Source organism: Sander vitreus, chromosome 13, assembly GCF_031162955.1.
Source record: "Sander vitreus isolate 19-12246 chromosome 13, sanVit1, whole genome shotgun sequence".
NCBI classification, from domain to species: Eukaryota; Metazoa; Chordata; class Actinopteri; order Perciformes; family Percidae; genus Sander; species Sander vitreus.
Window position 1 is genome coordinate 19,408,650 of NC_135867.1, and position 15,392 is coordinate 19,424,041.

The 15,392-nt window shown below is 41.6% G+C and overlaps 2 protein-coding genes across 4 annotated transcripts; one reads left to right on the forward strand and one right to left on the reverse strand.

Annotated features, from left to right (window-relative positions):
* Positions 1–686: 686 nt before the first annotated feature.
* Positions 687–5,856, reverse strand: itpkca (inositol-trisphosphate 3-kinase Ca). The gene is made up of 7 exons (XM_078266856.1): positions 5,745–5,856; positions 3,116–3,215; positions 2,780–2,993; positions 2,177–2,381; positions 1,941–2,042; positions 1,784–1,855; positions 687–1,589 (listed from the first exon to the last, which is right to left on the reverse strand). Exons 1-7 carry the CDS (start codon positions 5,754–5,756, stop codon positions 1,383–1,385), a joined length of 912 nt encoding a protein of 303 aa, XP_078122982.1. The 5' UTR covers positions 5,757–5,856; the 3' UTR covers positions 687–1,382.
* Positions 5,015–15,277, forward strand: ccdc61 (coiled-coil domain containing 61). 3 transcript variants are annotated; one of them, XM_078266853.1, is made up of 13 exons: positions 5,015–5,255; positions 6,829–6,986; positions 7,071–7,153; positions 11,295–11,455; positions 11,605–11,757; positions 11,832–12,057; positions 12,180–12,262; positions 12,391–12,611; positions 12,713–12,791; positions 12,885–13,082; positions 13,168–13,201; positions 13,859–13,925; positions 14,050–15,277. In XM_078266853.1, the coding sequence occupies exons 2-13, from the start codon at positions 6,839–6,841 to the stop codon at positions 14,142–14,144; spliced, it is 1,548 nt and encodes a 515-aa protein (XP_078122979.1). In that variant the 5' UTR covers positions 5,015–5,255; positions 6,829–6,838; the 3' UTR covers positions 14,145–15,277. The 3 variants fall into 3 exon arrangements, with proteins under 3 accessions (XP_078122979.1, XP_078122980.1, XP_078122981.1); XM_078266854.1 differs by having other exon boundaries at positions 12,394–12,611; XM_078266855.1 differs by having other exon boundaries at positions 11,850–12,057.
* The last annotated feature ends 115 nt before the right edge of the window (positions 15,278–15,392 follow it).

Consider the following 15,392-nt stretch of genomic DNA (forward strand, 5'->3'; position numbering starts at 1 on the left):
GATTCACATTTTGACCAGAGAGCAATCAGGGTGTCAGCCTCTAACCCTAACCCTGCAGGAAGGATAAATATGGCGCGTTCATTTATTTTTAAATTCCATGTGACACTGATAAACTGATCAGTGGCTAACAGTTAATGTAGCATAGTCACTGATCTTTAATATATGAGTAGAAATATTTTTTTGTAATAGTATTCCTCATTGTGCTGATATACTATCCATTGGATAATGTCAGTTGATTGTTGCCTTTGGGCCTTAAATTTGACTTGTTGATGAAAAAGATTCTTAAGTGTCTACAGCTAGCAGCCCTGTAAAGCTGTATTTAGGCTGTAACTGTGCTCTGAGCTAAATGCAAACATTTGGATGTTTACCATTTTCACTCTATTAGTTGCTAACATTTGCTTATTTGCAGCAAACACAAAGCACTGCTATCAAGACATTTCACTCAAATGTCAACCTCATGTTGGTGTTAGAGCAACATTTTCATTTTCAGGAGACCATAAATGTCTGTACAAAATTTTGGGCCAATCCGTCCAATAGTTTTGGAGATATTTCAGTCTGGACCAAAGTGGTGGACTGACTGACACTAACTGAAATGCCTTCCCTAGCGCTACACGGCTAACATGGCTGAAAACATTTCCCAGTTTTTTAGCCCCTCATAATTACCTGTAAAAGGACAAAGACAAGACTGAAAATATTATAAAATTTAATGTGAAAATAAAAATAAACTGCCACATTACTTGACATTGATATCCATTGAAGTCCCAAAGATTAGTGTTTTCATAAATGCATAAATGGTGAAATTATTTCACAATTCTAATGTGTTAACAGGGAGGCAAACAAATGAATTCAAGAAATGTAGGAAATAAGTCCACTTTAATAGTTTTAACACTAATTTAATGACACATTGAGACATTTAAACTGCTGACCATCTCAAGCCAAAGGGGGCAGCCATGTCTTTGGCTTATAATTGCTTTTTTCAAGTGTTTCCTGAAATAATGAGCAGGTCATCTCAAGACAGTAGGGTTGGATGTCTCCTGCTGAGGTCGGAAACTGACATTGTGTTTGGCTTTAGCGGCAGTGCAGTGCAGGTGAGTCCATTCAGTGGTCAAACTTTACAAGGCTCAGGTTGAGATTCCATAAATCACGAATGACCTTTTGATCAATATTGTGGGCCCAATTTGCTGAAAATTAATCTGTTCTGGAAAGTATTTACTTTTGTAATCAATCACATCTTCCTTTTTTTGCACCCTTATTTTGCATTTTCTAATTCCCACAATTCCGACAACACAAACATTTCAGAAGCCATTGCATCTGCAGTCACTCACTTATGAGTGGTGGAAAGGAAAGATTAAGAGTACATTTCCACAAGTTTAGAGAGGTATTCAGGTCAGTGGCAGCATGTTGGCCAGTATATCAATGAGGTTGTCCAGACCCCACAGGTAGCCATCTTCTCGATTGCCCTCTACCCAGGGAGTGCGGTGGTCCAAGGCAAGGTGTGCCGGCAATGCCGCTGTCTTTCCAAAGTCAATCATCCAGACTCCTGTTCTGCCTGTCCAGTCATGTAGAAACAGTAAGGAACTGCCCACGACCTACAGGGATACAGCTGTTAGGAAAACGTGCCACCACTGGACAAATGTGCTATATTACAGTATAAGCCTAAGCATGCCTACACCAGCCAACAAAAAATGAGCACCATCAATTTCAAACATAGTTCTTTTGGAACAAGCCCAGTGCTTTTATTTTTGCCCTTTACACTATTTAACAAAACTGTCCCACATCTAACCTCATGTGTTCTGAAGAAGTCTGACGCCTCCAAGACCTGCCGCAGTTGTTTCAACCGTCTCAGATAGCCCCACTGAAGGGAAGACAAGATTTACATGAGGAAAGAAAACAAATCTACAAACTACAAGTACATGAAAGTCAGTGAGGGTCACACTTACCACAATGTGTGTATTGGACTCAACAAAATTGTTCAGTGCTTCCATCACTTGCTCTCTGCTTTTGGTCCTTTTAAAGTTTGTGTGACATTCTTCATTTGACTTCTGCACAGGAAACGTACAGGTTACAGCATTGTGATGCAAAATGTGTAGCTATTAAACTATTAAAATAGACATTTATTTCTGAAAAAAAAAAAAAAAATCAATGACCTGACACAAACCATCTTGGATGAACTTACCCTGAATCCTTCGATACGGAAACCCAGAGATGTTGTGGAGCTCAGCGTCTCCCTCCACTGCATGTACCTGGTTTTCAGCACTGCCTGCAAGGCTCGTTCCTGGACCGTTGGGGCCTCTGGGTCCACAGCCACCATCTTCTCATACATGTCGTTACGAGGCTGGGGCCGTTCTCTGGCCACCTGCAGCTCCCCCTCCAGGTATGTGCTGTGAAGGACAGTGACTAACTGTTATTGTAACTGGAGCTTATTAACTGCATTAAAGGCTATTATAACAGTGAAAAAACAAAGCTTCAAAGAGGAATGTATTGCTTTAACGTAAGCACCAATAAGATAATTTGAGCATAACAGATGCCCATAAGTTTAGTATTTACAAATAATCTTTTATATACCTTTTTTTCTGTCTGACAACTGCATCGAAATTAAACGTCTAATACATTTATGAGTGTTTTATAGTGTTGTATTTCAGCCTCTAATATATTGATATTCAGGATATATCAAAAAAATATCAGGCCTTTTTTTTAAATTAGTGCTGCACGTCTCCTTCAAATTTTTCTGAAATAAAACGTATCTAACTTGGTGAGACAAGTGCCCGTTAAAACTTACCGGCTGCCCATCTTGCAGTCCATGATGGCAGGTGAATTGAAATGGGTCAACAAGTTATCCATCATGTTGTAATCCTGCTCGTCCCGCTGCACCACACCGTGGTAGGCTGGAACAAAGGGCCTCAAAACGTCCTCCATCAGCCTAAGGTAGCATTGTTGCTCCCCCTCACAAAACTTCTTCAGCAGTGTGCCATAATCCCCAACATGAAAGCTCCCTGTAAAGACAAGCAAGGAAAAGAAGACAAACCACACATATTCTATTACTTACATTGTGGATTTTTAGATTTAGACCTGCTGAGGAGCAAAATGAACGGCAAGTAAGACCAGATAAACTAACCTGCATGTCCGACCACTTGCAGCCACTGCTGAGGTTTCTTGGGAGTCATAGGGAGGAGAGATGAAGTCCCACAACTTTTGTGTTTCTTCCATGCGGAGTTCTGCATGGGAAGACCAAAAACCTCAGTCAGTCATTCTTTAGTACACACACACATTCCAGGTCACACTCCTCTGCTGCCTGTGTTTTTCTGCATTGTTATAGACAAGCAGCAGACTTCAGACTCAGTCACTCGACTTTTTGCCTAATGGGTGAACAATGTCTCCATGGAAACAGCCGTACACCAAGACTAAGTAAAGAAAGGACGGGGTCGGCTCTAATCTTGTGCAAGAGGTAAATCAAACATTTACAAAAAGCACTTGTTTTCTACTGAAAACTGCTATTAAACACTGAACCAAAAAGTGGAAGGCTGAACACACAGATATTGACAATGTCAACATGGAAGTTGGAAATGATGTTGAAAATGTGGTACCGACACAATTAATTGGTTGATTGAAGGGAAATGTGTCTACTATTATAATTTTGATAAAACTGGTACCAGCTTGACAAATATGAAGATATTTCTGGTTCTGTCTGTTCCTCAGATCATTATAAATTAGATAATCTAGCAGCAGTGTTTTGAATTAAATGCAGCTTTTGTATCTTGCTCACTGATAATATTAATATAATTAATTAATATCATATCATAACATATCATGTGAGATGTACATTTGATACCTTAAATGTAGAGATGTTCCGATACCAATACCAGTATCTGTATCGGCTCCGATACTGCCTAAAACACTGGTATCGGTATCGGGAAGTACTGGAGTCTATGCACCGATCCAATACCATGTAATAAAGCCCTAAAGAAAATCTATGTTAAAGTAGTTTATTTATGTTCTTTTTCCGTTATAACTGACTGTCAAACTGGAGAATAAAAGAAAGTTCTGTGGCGTTCATTGTTTGTGTTTGTTCACGTTTCACAAAGAGTTTAACCTGAGCCAGGCTGACAACAAAAATAGAAATAATATCACATCCATACAGGGATAGTAGTATACAGTTGTTAAAACATAATAAAATATATGACACACTGGTATCAGATCAGTACTTGGTATCAGCCGATACGCAAGTTCAGGTATCAGAATCGGTATCAGGAAGCAAAAAATGGTATCGGACCATCTCTACTTAAATGCCAAATGTTTTGATTTGCAGTAGTGGAAAGTAAGTACCACTACACTACACTTTTAAAGGTATTTTGTACTTTACTTAGATGCTACTTAATACTTCTACTACACTACATTCTGGAGGGAAATGTTGTACTTTAGTCCACTATATTTATTTGACAACTCAAGCTACTATAGCTACTTTGGAGATGAATTACATTCACAACAGGTGATCGGTTCATAAATTATGATGCACTGTTAGAGATGAAACTATAAAAAGTATATAAAGCAGTTGAAGTTAGCTCTACTTCAACCAACTACAACAGTAAAATGCTGCTTACAAATTAATGCAAGTTATAATAATCTGAAAATATGCACAGATGCCATTTTTTACTTTTACCAGAGAGGGTTTCCTTATAGAGAATATTTATATATATATATATAGTATATTTTGCATTTTTATAGCACATTCACATTTTTCTGCAGCAATATAATCAGTGATGATACTCCTGCATTTGTATATCAGTCACATTTTGTAATGTAAATTGTATAATGGAGCATTTAGATTGTTATGTTGCAACTACATCAGATATTTTTCCCACCACTATTCATTTTCAGCATCATATTGTAGTCGTGCACATAGAGTGTATAAAACAGGTCGTGTAGTACTGTGGAGGTAGTGTCCGTTCACCACCAATGGAGGGCAGCGATGCGCCTGAGAGGCGTAGAGCCTCTGTCAAGTTAAAGCAGAGGAAGAGGCAGCGTAGGCAAAGCAAAGTGAAGAAGAAGAATTTAACGGTTCCCGGTTGTTGAACCGCTCCCGTCTCCACGGTGGTTTTTTCCAAATGGTTTTGGACCGTATTATACCACCAATCAAGCGGTCAGCTGTTTCATGAACTTCACCTAGCTAACGCACCGCGATGTTTTTCCAACGACTAGCTAACGTTATGTGTTGACAGCTTACCTCAGTAACTTACGGATCATTACTGCGACCAAAGGTAACGTTAACGTATTTTTGTTTGGTTGTTTATTCGGACACTGAATAACATGTTTGCTTCACTTACAAATGGCTTGGTTAGCTAACCGTGACTCAATTTAACTAACTTGCGTGACCCAGCGCTAACTAACGATAATGTCCATGCTAGCTTACCTTAGCTAATGTTACCAGAGCGAATATGTTAGGATCTATTGACAGAGAAATAACGTTAGAAGATAACGTAGCGTCAACTTTACGTTAGTTGCCTAACGGTATATTTCAGAAGTCTGCAAGTAAGTGATCAATTTAGCCGAGTCCCAAAATTAACGTTGCTGTTGTGAACTAGCTAACGTTAAACAAGCATTACCGCCGTTACCCCAATCGTCTATAATGTTGTCTGTGCATGAACAGTGAAAGATGAGGTTAACACGGATTTCACTGTGCACGGGAGAAAGTGGAGTCAATCTAACAGGATTGTAACGCAACAAAAGAGACACAATTAATAACTTACCTCGTAAAACATGACTTAAGACATTTGCGGAGTCCTCGACAAATGGTATGCCCAACCAACCAGAACTTTTTCCCAATAAAAATGATGACACCTTTGGAAATGGACTTGGTTGGCTCGCTACCGCCCCTCGCGTTGTGTTGATGACTGTTCAGACTGTGAGGTGAGCCCTTATTTTTACAGTCTATGGGCGAGCCAGGTGAAATAAGAGAGAACGCAAGAATGATATGGATACGTTTAAAACAACCTTATACCCCCATGTTTATGTTTTTACATCTAGGTTCTTATGTTACTGAAACAAAAAAGTACAAATATAACACACTCTTAAAAAACAATCATGTGAGTAGAAAACAGTGCAAACACATGCTATATGCACTACCTGATTTACTGATAATGTGGCTTTGGTTTCCCTCAGACCATGAACCCACTAGTGGATGTATGAAATACTCAAAAACGAGCAAACGTATCATTTAAAATTTTAACAGAATACAGTTTTCTCCATTCAGATTCCCCCTGCTAAGCTCTTTAAGCCACTGAATCAGGTTCAGTTGTGTCCAAATGTGTCAAGACGTTTGATATTATGTCGATGGCTCCATCTGGTCTGAGGCTCTGTTGGGGGGCCAGAGATCTAAGTTCCTAAACCCCCACCACACTATGGGACAAGTGCAAACTGTTAACATTAAGCCCCCCTTTTTTTGGGGGGGGGGAATTTTCGGCCTTTATTTCCACAGGACAGCTGAAGACATGAAAGGGGAGAGAGAGGGGGAATGACCTGCAGCAAAGGGCCGCAGGTCGGAGTCGAACCCCGGGCCTGCTGCGTTGAGGAGTAAACCTCTATATATGGACGCTCGCTCTACCAACTGAGCTATCTGGGCGCCCAGCCCTCCTGCAAGACTTTGCAAGATGAAAATTAGTTCTCTTGGTCAAATCAGGGTTATGATCAGGCTTTAGATTTGTTCCTGGTATCAGATGTACCTCTGTGACATTGCAATTCCTAACCATACAGGAGCTTGTAAACTTGCCCACTAACATTACTCAGCTTTTGAACTGCAGTTGATTGATTGATAGAGCTATTTCTCCTACACAGACTCAGAGCGATGGAGGAGGGCTCTGAGGTGATGGAGGACATTGTATTTCGAGGAGTGGAGTTTTCTGTGAAGATAGAGGTGGACAAGGGTTTGCTGATAGTCGAAATCTCTGACTCAGTGACAGCCGATCAATGGAGGGGGGACTTTGATCCAGCATGTAAGTAGCATACATTTATTCCACATGAAATGTCATCACAGGCACATATAGTCTCACTCACACTATTTCATGTTTTTCTTTTAGACATTGAGGACCTCACCCGCAAAACTGGCAACTTCAAGCAGTTCCCTATTTTCTGCAGCATGTTGGAATCAGCTGTTAGAAAGGTAGGTTTGAAGGTGCACACAGATATAAATATATGATATGAATGAAAAACAAATGCAAGGGTGGCACAAATGCATACAAAGACAATAGAAAGATGTGAACAGACACAGATTTGCCCGGGGCTGTGTGAGCTGAGGCGCGAGTCATTCATTCGAGTTCAATGTTTCCACTTGAGCGAGGAAAAAAAAAAAAGTACAGTTATCCCGAGCTGTCTTACTCCCTCTAATCTTTTCATTAATGTTAAGGACCAGGGGCCAAAAGGAGAGGGCCTGGAGGAAAATAAGAAACAATTGGAAATTTTGGTACATTTAGAAATCTTGTGTGTGCTGTTTCAACAAACATCAGTACTGCCTGTCAGGCCATTTGTTGCTAAAACAAAAGTAATGCACACAGACAACAAATACACAGTCAAACTTGTGCAAAGACAGTGAAACAAAGAATTGTATATCAATACACCTTAAAGGGGTGATAGAATGCAAAACCGATTTTACCTTGTCATAGTTGAATAGCGACAGTTCGGTGGGTAAATAGGACATACATAGAAGCTCAAAATCCCATTGATACCTCTTTCCTCTGTAAATCTCACATTTTGAAACTGCTGCTGAAAACGGGTGAATCTCAACAAAGTTGGAAGCTGACGTCAGCATCCCAACTCCTAGTCTTTGTCACGCCCCAACATTTGCATAGGCTACACCACTGACCTGAGGTCAGCTTAGTCTTCTGAATCTAGCTAGGTCATGCAGATCTCCAGAGGTCCGCTATTTAATTACTAAATTCACTTCTGAGACTTTTTTTATGCGAGAAATCAACTATGTAGAGGTCAAATATGGGTCGTTTTCCGAAAATTGATGGCTAATTGCAAATTTTGTCCGACTGCGTGTCGCAGTTCAGCAGGAGCTCAGCAGGCTACATGACAGCCGCCGGTGCTGCCTCGCCGCCCCGTGTCCTACTTCATAGACTCCGGCTCGCTGTGAGCTAGCTGGATCTCCGTCACGAAGGGAAGCCCGCGGCGCTCCATACCCGCGCAAAGTCACCGTTTCTGGGTTACTGGACTACAAAATGCCGAGGCCCTGATGGAGCTCCAGGGCCTGCAGCTAGCCGCGATTCATAGGATTGAAGGGACAGTAGCAGCTAACGAAATCCCTAATGTTCACAAAAATGCATTAAATTGAAATCGGACACTATAGTTAGCTTTATAAGACCTTGGGGTACATGTTATGTAAGTGGAGTGATGAAATTCAAACTGTAAATATACTCGAATTACGCCGAAAATGAAGCTAACTAGCCGCGACCTGTAAACATAGGATTGGAGGGACAGTCGCAGCTAATGAAATCCCTAATGTTCACAAAAATGCATTACATTCAAATCGGACACCATTGTTAGCTTTATAAGACCTTGTGACGAAATTCAAACTGTAAATATACAAAAGTTATACCGAAAGTGTAGCAACAATCTTTTCCTATAGGATTAAACGGGACACACAGCCTAGCGTGCAGCTCCGGAGCTCCGCGGAGCCCCGAGCCCCGGTTGTCCAGTAACCGAGAAACGGTGACTTTAACTGGGTATGGAGGTTGCTGCTTTCTTGTCAGACTGTGTGGAGCTCCTAAAGTCCGACACGTCTTACTAAATTTGCAATTAGCCATCAATTTTCGTAAAACGGCCCATATTTGAGCTTTATATAGTTGATTTGTCGCTTAAAAAAGTCTCAGAAGTGAATTTAATAACGGAATAGCCTGACAAACAATGTCCCACGTCAAGTGTGGCAGGGATTACAACACATCTCCAACTACAAGGGTCACAACATCACATCTACCTCCCCTGATGTTACAATGGCAGAGGAATTAAACAGCTTCTTTGCCCGGTTTGAGGAAAACGGCCAATCAGTGCCTCCCCCAGCCTTCACCAACATCTCGCTATCCCTCCAGGAACATCAGGTGAGGAGAGTACTGAGGGAAGTGAACCCGAGGAAGGCGGCTGGACCCGACGGAGTACCAGGGAAAGTACTCGGGCCTGTTCTGATCAACTAACGGGGATTCTCACTGAGAGTTTCAACATCTCCCTGACCCAAGCCATCGTCCCATCCTGCTGGAAATCCGCCATCATCATCCCAGTTCCGAAAACATCAGCTCGTAAAAGCCTGAACGATTTTAGGCCCATCGCACTTACATCAGTGGTAATGAAATTCCTGGAACGGCTGGTTGCCCAGCACATCAAGGCCTGCCTCCCACCATCGTTTGACCCTCACCAGTTTGCCTATAGGGCAAACCGTTCCACTGAGGATGCCATCGACATCACTCTCCACTCAACGCTGAGCCACCTCGAACACCCAGGTAGATATGTAAGACTGCTCTTCATAGACTTTAGCTCAGCCTTCAATGCAATAATCCCGGACATTCTGATTTAAAAAAAATAAATAACTCTTGGGTTTACACCCCCCTCCACCTGCGCCTGGATAAAAGACTTCCTCTCAAACAGACCTCAACAAGTGAGACTCGGCCACCATCTTTCCTCCCCCCTTACACTCAGCACTGGATCCCCCCAAGGCTGTGTGTTGAGCCCACACCTGTACACACTTTACACATCTGACTGCTCCCCCTCTCACCCCTCCAACCTCATTATAAAATTTGCAGATGACCACGGTGGTCGGTCTCATTTCAGGTGGAGATGAGTCGGAGTACAGAGATGAGGTCCAGCAACTGTCAACCTGGTGCTCATCGAATAACCTACTGCTGAACACAATAAAAACCAAGGAGATCATCATGGACTTCAGACGAAGCAGCACAGCCCACGCCCCACTCCACCTGAACGCCGTCTGTGTGGAAAGGGTCTCATCTTTTAAATTCTTGGGAGTACACATTTCTGAAGCGCTCTCTTGGTCCACAAACACTAAAGAAATAACAAAGAAGGCCCAGCAGCGACTACACTTCCTGAGAATTCTCAGGAAAAACCATCTTGAACAGAAGCTGCTGGTGTCCTTCTACCGGTCAATCATCGAAAGTGTACTCACTTTTTCCATTACAGCTCTGCAGAGGGTCATAGGCACAGCCCAAAAGACCATAGCCTGCCCTCCCTGGAAGAGCTCGCCAACTCCCGCTGCCTCAACAGAACTAAATCCATCCTCAAAGACACTGCCCACCCTGCTCATCACCTGTTCAACCTGCTTCCCTCTGGCAGGCGCTATAGGTCAATGAAAGCATGCACCGCCAGATTAACAAACAGCTTTTTCCCCTGGGCCATACGTTCACTGAACAAACAATAACCCTGTAAAACAATGGCCATTTCGCACCTTAAACCATCTACTATCCCCTGTCATGACCAACCACACTACCCCTGGCAACTGAACTTTTCTATGCTGAAGCCTGTTGCTATTTTACACACATGTGTGAGGGAGGGTGTGTATTGTCTGGGAGGGATGGTAGGGTGTCAGTCAACTGTCTGTATCCCAAGATACATGTGCTGTATATGTGGGTGGGTGGGTGAGTGAGTGTGTGTGTGTGTGGGAGAGAGAAAAAGAGAGTGAAATATATGTAAAAGCACTGATCTGGAGCGGCACCCTGAATTTCGTTGTTTTAATACACTGTATTTTTTCAATGACAAATATTGATTGATTGATTTATATAACTTTGCAGTGTCTGAAATATCAGACCTGCTGTCTTGTCTCCAAAGTGTTTCTATGGGGTTCGCTCAAACCAATCAGTGCGCAGCTCATCTAAATATTCATGAGCATACCATATTTGGAAGAAAAGCTCTTGTTCCAAATAGAGCCATATTCACAGGGTAGTTAAGGGCCTAATAAAATAGTATTCGGGCAATTTTCAGCCCAACCAATGTTACATACCCTATTAGGAGACCTTAAGGAACAGTGTAAAATACCCTATATAATCATTCTGTCACCCCTTTAATATCACACTAGATTAATGATTCTCAGATAGGAAAATACATAATTATTATTATTATTTGTGTATTTAAATGTAAATGAAATGGTAAAAAAAAAAAAAAATGTATTGCTGTAAACCTAAGGGTCAGGCAGACATAACAAAATAATTATTTTTAAATCAGGAGGCCACCAGAGCAGCTACAGATGTGTGTTGTTACCGTTTTATTTTCTGATGTTGCATAGTTAACTTGCACTTTTTCTGCAGATGAGTGATTCAGTTACACTTGACCTCTTGACCTATGCTGACCTGGAGCTGCTACGTAACCGAAAAGCAGGAGTGGTTAGTCGTCCTCGCGGCCATCAGCAGTCATCTGTTCTCACTGCCAAAAGATATCTAATCCTCATATACACTGTGGAGTTTGACAGGTTTGTGCCTCTGTAGCAACAAACATAGTTACATATTAAACCAAATTTAGTTTGGTGATGCCCTCTTTGGGTCACATATTTAGTTCTTCAGTGTTTTGGTTATGTCTGTGGTAATAACACATGATTTGCTGACTGTTTTGTATTTGTAGAATACACTACCCTTTACCCCTGCCCTATGTGGGTAAGCCTGACCCGGCTGCCCTACAGAAGGAAGTCCGAGCTCTGAGGGCCGAGCTCAACACCGTCTCCTCTCATGGAATTAACAAATCTGCAGAACTAGAAATACAGCGGCTTCGAGCAGAGTAGGTTGCACTTCATTTCCATCGTCATGACCAATGTGAAGGGATGTAGGTTTTTTTTTATTTTTTTATTAAAGTCTCCTACTGTTTTCAAGGCTGGCTCTGGTCAAAGAAGAGAAGGAGTCTATGGGCAAGGTTCTGGAGCGACTGCAGATCAGCGGAAGTGGTCCCACATCTGGACGAGAGGACTGGAGGGTCAGAGATGTGGTGAGGACGCTGGAGGAGCAGCTTGTGAAGGAGAGGGCCAAAAGTCAACGCTCGGCGAGCAAGAGATGCCAGGAGCAGCGACTCCTAATGGAGCAGGTGGACCTCTTCTGCTTCTCAAAGTAGTCAAAAAGATGAATCTTGTTTCCTTTGTGACTCAGCTGGTTTTAACTCTTTTTTTTTTATTTTTTATTTTTTTTTTTTTTCCCTGTCCTGGCTAGGTTGAGGAGCTGAGAGCATCGGAGTGTGCTCTCCGCGTTCGTGTCAAGAATCTCACCAGTGAACTGGCGTTGCTACGGAGAGGGTAAGACTGTCTAAGCGTGTACTATGTCTTTACTTTCTCTCTTTTTTTCCATTCATTTACTTACAATGTGGAGTTAAATCTGAATATTGTTTACCTACTTAGCACACACCCTCTTTGTGTGTCTGCAGTAGAGTGACTCCTGTGGCCGGTCACATTCGCTCTCGAGTTGATGGGGAAATCTATCGCTCTCTCTCCCGCGAGAGGAGGTCGGGGTACGGGACAGTCAGGGCTCGCTCAGGATCCAGAGAACGGATGGAGGACAGAGGGCAAAGGTCAGAGGAAAGGGGAAGAAGAGCGGACTCCTCGGGACCACGTGCTCGCATACCCAGGCCGTCACCTTCCCCCACTGGTACTGGATCTGCTCATGATGTTGCAGTAGTTTGGCCTATTATTTCAAATATAAGGTAATGATGTGTTTAAATCTAAATATTCACACCTACTATCTAACAGGGTCCCGGGTAGAACGCTTTGACCCAACTGCTTACATCCAGGACAGACAGCGCAGACAGAAAGAGGCAGATGTCAAAAAGTTGGTCTCCATTCTTTTTCCTTTGGACAGCACACTGGCATTTGATGTTGTAGCTGCTCGGAGCAACAGTTTTAACCCTGTTTTCTGTGTCAGACAAAGAAAGGTACGGAGGGACATGCTGGCATCGCCCGTTGTCTCTGAGAGGGGCCGTTCACGTTCCAGAGAGGCCTATCCTCAGATGGCCCGTTCTGGCAGCAGAGGCAGGAGTTTATCAGTGGAGCGGAGAGGGAGCAGGAACTCCTCTGAAAGCTCGTTAGTGGATATGGATGAAATGGCCAAAACTTTGTTCAGGTGATGGAATTACCTCTGGATAGGTTTTGTTTAGTCTCTGTTGTTTTAGCTAGTTATTTGAACATCTCTTTGTGTGTGTTTACAGAGCAAGAAAACAGACTTACAATGGACCCAGTGTGGTGAGTGGCTTGGTAATTAATTTAACTCTAGTACGCTGTTACTAACTGTTGCTGCTCTCTCATCTCAAGGATAAGGTTCGGGTTATTCTCTATTTTTCTTACCGAAAACTAATCCCACAAAAACACCAAAACTGTGTGTATGTGTGTGTGTCTCTCAGTTCTGTCTGTGGCTCACACCTTCAGTTCCTTCTGAAGATGTAAATCTTTAAAACAAGTTGCAAATATGTAGTTTTTTTTTTTTTAAGGGCTCAGTAGTTTTCTAAACGATCTGGGCACTGTAGTTTTTAGACAAACATATTCAAAAAGGAGTAGATGGTGCATTCGTCGGGGACTATTTTCATCCGTAGATTAATATAAATTTGACACAAGTGAGCGGGAATGACTCAAAATAAACTACAGTGCCCATGTTCATCGTAATGAAGGAATACCTCACCCAGTGCAATCATTTCTTTCATATTTGTTTTAACAATGGAGCTCTAATGCACAGAGGAATAAGCTACATACAGTATATCAAGTTTGGTGACACAGACAATACTTAGTTAGTAAGATCCATTCATTGATGGTTTTGGGTTTTTCGTGGGGTTTGTTGACAATAAAAGAAAAACCAGAATATTGCCAGGCTTATTATCCTTTAATGTGCGACTTGTCTGTTTCTAGTCTAAAGGAGGCTTTTTGACCAGGAAGCCATTATGCAGTACTCCAACACACAGAATGAAAGACAAAGGTAATTAATGCAAGTCTTTTAACATCTTTGCTGCAATAAAATGATTTAAATTGAAAAAAGAAAAAAAGAAAAAGCTAGCCACCACATATCATCTTATTACCATTTTGTATGTATCGAACCCCAGAGAGCTCTGTAGATACAGGTGCTGAGCTGTCAGAGATTGATGCCAGGCTCCTGGCACTTCAGGAGTACATGAGGGACCTGGATACAGGACACTGACAACCCGCTGCTCGAGACACTCGTGAATATGTTACCTGACAACCGCACAGCTTGGAGCTGCTTTTTTATTTTATTTTTACTGTGGACAGACTAAGAAGCTCAAACTTGACTGTTGTATGTAGGAGACTAAAAACTCCATCTGGAGGGTCAGACTTCCAGGATTTCAGGCAATGGAAGGACTACTTTTTCGTGGACTGAAATTATTTTTTTAATATACCAAGTTTTTATTAATTAACTTAAAAGATGACTGTGTCTGAGTTGTCGTGTTATCATTTCTTTTTTACACCTCAGCAAACCCTCTAAACTAGTTACATGGATGTAAAATTTGGCAGTACCTCAATCCAGAAATAATTTAATATTATCCTTCACTTGCTTGTTGGTGTTTTCTTTTTTTAGTTGGTTATGTGAGAGCACATCACTTGTTTTATTTGTTGTGGAGTTTTCTCCCTGTGAGTGTGTGTATCATCTTTTCCTTTCTAAACACAAGTCAAGCAACTATTTTAAACTGAAATGCGATCCACATGTTAACCATATATTGTTAAACCTTTGATGGACTGTTGTCTCTTCTGCCCAGTGCATGTTGGGATACACTCCTATACCCTGAAAGACAATATGCAAGTAGTGGACATGACTGGCTAAATGCATGTCATCATAATCAGAGCTGGTGGTTAAATGCCATTTCACATTTCCAATCCATATGTTCAAATGTGTTCTCTTTCCTGCTCGACTTTGAACTCAACGTTTCCAGTGCATTTTAAGCATTATAGTTGATACAGTTGATCTACATAGTGCATTAAAATCTAACAATTTCTATTGTTTAAACAGATCCAATTTCCCCTTTGAGGTTGTACTGTATCCCAAACTCAAGCATAAAAGCTATTTATCTTGGATAACATTTGTGTAAGGGAAAAATGCTTATCATCTAAGATAAATTGGACAGACATGTTTACACAAATCCAAACCACTTTCATGGTGATTGTGCATTAAAAGTTCATGAACACCGACACCTTTTTTATAATCGTAAAACTGCCAACTTTTGTATGAACTGCTCTATCTACATGTGCACAAAGACTGTTACTCTAATTTTTTCCCAGTGTCTTTTATATCTAAAAATATAATTTATAAGAATGGTATCCTGTGTTTACATTTTTGCGTAGTTTTGTACACACTGATACCTTTGCACTATTGTCAGTTGAAGTGGAGCTGGAGGGAAACGTTGAAGGGTTTTTACACCACTGCAGCTGGCTT

What these genes read in the sequence shown, in the direction of transcription:
- ccdc61 (XM_078266853.1), top strand. Translation starts at nt 6,839, where the DNA reads ATGGAGGAGGGCTCTGAGGTGATGGAGGACATTGTATTTCGAGGAGTG. An exon ending in AAAGAGGCAGATGTCAAAAA is followed by an intron (nt 12,792 to 12,884) that starts GTTGGTCTCCAT and finishes TTTCTGTGTCAG; the next exon opens with ACAAAGAAAGGTACGGAGGG. An exon ending in CTTACAATGGACCCAGTGTG is followed by an intron (nt 13,202 to 13,858) that starts GTGAGTGGCTTG and finishes GTCTGTTTCTAG; the next exon opens with TCTAAAGGAGGCTTTTTGAC.
- itpkca (XM_078266856.1), bottom strand. An exon ending in TCCGTATCGAAGGATTCAGG is followed by an intron (nt 2,043 to 2,176) that starts GTAAGTTCATCC and finishes TTTCCTGTGCAG; the next exon opens with AAGTCAAATGAAGAATGTCA. An exon ending in AGTCCAATACACACATTGTG is followed by an intron (nt 1,856 to 1,940) that starts GTAAGTGTGACC and finishes TCTTCCCTTCAG; the next exon opens with TGGGGCTATCTGAGACGGTT.